The following is a 2,423-nucleotide window of genomic DNA, read 5'->3' on the forward strand; positions in this document are numbered from 1 at the left end:
ACTGTTTGGCGTCCTTGAAAGTCACTGACTTGATGCTACCGTTCTCCCCAGTAGTAAACTTGGCCTGCAGATGGATCCTGATAATCTTCGAAGAACCTTTGGGTCTAGCATAGAAGTCCACGTCGACGTGGTTGTTCGGGTCGGGGAGATAGAACGCGACTCCTACACCACGTTCAGCGGCCTCCTTCAAATCTGGGGCCTTGTTGGTGCTGAACCCGAGCAGGCTACAGCTAGGACCACAACCCCACCCAGCCGAGGACGCGACATACTCGCCATCAACCTTGTAAATGGCGACGAGCTCACATTCGAGATCCTCCAGATATTTGTATTTGTCGCGGAACAGAAGAAGATCGCCCAACCTGCGGAATTGGCCGCCGAACATCAGCGCGATGATGGCCAAGATCTGAAGTTCGTACGATCGTCCTTGGGAACAGGCTTCGGGCGCCCAGCGCGTGGAGTCGCCCACGGCCTTGATCAACTCGTCCTTGCAATGGATCATAAAAGAAAAAATCACCAGCGGCTCGGTGATGGAAACGACGAAGGCCTTTTGTCCATCGGCGCCGCGCGACTCGGACTTGTGAGCGCTGTTCTTGTCTGTGCTCCCGTCGTCGGCGCTCCCGTTCAAGCCAGTGGTTCCTTTACGAGTGGTTCCTTTGCGAGTGGTTCCTTTGCGAGTGGTTCCTTTGCCAGTGGCTCCTAAGCCAGTGCTTCCGACTTTGTCAGTGCTCCCGTCGTAGGTCTCTTCGCACCGTACATGCCCTATACTAGCCTTGACGAGCTTCAGCTCCTTGTCAGTGACAGTGGACATGGTCCCGGTGGTGATGTAGCGTGCGACCATGTGGATAACCGTCGTCTTGACGTCTAGATTAGGACAAACAGTCAGTTCAATGCAAGTATAATGGTGCAGCGTAATCGAAATACGAACCAGGAGGCAAGGAGTCGTACTCCTTCCAGTCGATCATCGGTCTGATCTCGTTGGCGAGCTTGAACGCTTTGTCTTCGAGGCATGCCTCTTCGCGCTCAATTTGACCTCCATCCGTACACACATAGCCATCAGTTATACGCAGAGCAAACAGAGTGAAGAGTCGATGAGGACATTCGGTATCGGATCGAAGCACTATGTCGATGAAGCACGCGGTCACTCGATACCTGGATGATTGGGAAAATATTGAGTAAGAAGGATGATGTGCGACTGCAGAGCAAGGTATGGACACTCACCGGCCGGGAAACACGTCCAGCATCCGCTGGACAAGCCGTTTGAAGGACTTTACCGGTATTTTGCGCTGTTCAGCCCAGGGCCCAAGATGCTTGAGTATATACTTCCGTTGCTCTTCCTTGTCGTAAAAACCATCTGGAATAGAGACCACCTTCAGGCGGGTACCCAAGCGAGCGGTCGTGGACTGCACGGAGTCTATGATTTGGTCCTCAGATAGGCTGATTCCGGAGATGACGGTATGAGTGGCTAGGCCGAGCCCCGTAAGAATGGTAACCAGCTCGGTCAAGAACGAGCGAGGACGATCAGGGTCAGCGCGAGAGCGAAAATAAGAGGTGTATTCCAGTGCGCCAAACTGAGCCTCGTCAATGATGAAGTAGAAAATCTTCATGTACTCTGGGAAGTCGGATTTTAGCCGATGCACAGTAGCTCGAAGGAGCTCCTTAACCGAAGATGGAGCAGCGGTCTGAAGGTCCTCTTCCAGGCGCTCGCAGATATCCTCGTAGAGTCCAGGAAAGCCCTTGTATGACAGTTCGGGATGAAGCTCAAACAAAGCCCACTGCATCTTCCAAGTCTCGACAGACACACCGTCTGGTTTGCACTTCAGGAATGCTTCGAGAACGGAAACCCGAGACAGGACCGAAATCGCGACGCCATTTTCTGCAATATGCCGATTCTCATCGAGTTGCGCTAGGTCGCCAGATATTGGGTGGAACTTGGACCTGCGTGCGAGAGATTTCAGCGTGCCGGACATACTGCGAAAGCCAGGATCGGTGGGATCGTTTCCGGGTTCGGAGCGCCGACAGGAAATACCAAAACCACAGGCCTTTCCAAGGAGGCGTGCACATGTCTGAGTCTTCCCGGTCCCCGAAGCGCCAGAGAGCAGACTTTAAGAGTGTCAGTGCGTTTCGATAATCGAACAAAGAAAGACACGCACGAGACTCGGGCCGAAAATTCGTTAGCTAAAGGATCGGTCTTGTCTTTTTTCATACCGATCAAATCGCGCGCAAAGACCGAACTCATCTCTCCCCCAAGCTTAAATTCATCGGACAGCAGTGATCCTTTCTTTAGGCGATCAAGAAAAGGCGTCGTACGTCTGAAAGACATCATCGATAGTCTGCTTGACTTCGTCCGGGCTTCGTTTCCTGGTGTGTCTGCGCAGGGGTCCAATTCCAAAATGGGCATCAAGTGATCGTGGATGGACGTGACT

At 52.8% G+C, this 2,423-nt stretch overlaps 1 protein-coding gene across 1 annotated transcript; it reads right to left on the minus strand.

Annotated features, from left to right (window-relative positions):
• Positions 1 to 21: 21 nt before the first annotated feature.
• On the minus strand, positions 22 to 1,967 carry STEHIDRAFT_164161 (uncharacterized protein; the record flags this gene model as incomplete). Its single annotated transcript, XM_007311882.1, has 4 exons — positions 22 to 35; positions 97 to 861; positions 926 to 1,149; positions 1,219 to 1,967. 4 exons carry the CDS (start codon positions 1,965 to 1,967, stop codon positions 22 to 24), a joined length of 1,752 nt encoding a protein of 583 aa, XP_007311944.1.
• Between the last annotated feature and the right edge of the window lie 456 nt (positions 1,968 to 2,423).

Source organism: Stereum hirsutum (genome assembly GCF_000264905.1).
Source record: "Stereum hirsutum FP-91666 SS1 unplaced genomic scaffold STEHIscaffold_125, whole genome shotgun sequence".
In the NCBI taxonomy this organism is placed as follows: Eukaryota; Fungi; Basidiomycota; class Agaricomycetes; order Russulales; family Stereaceae; genus Stereum; species Stereum hirsutum.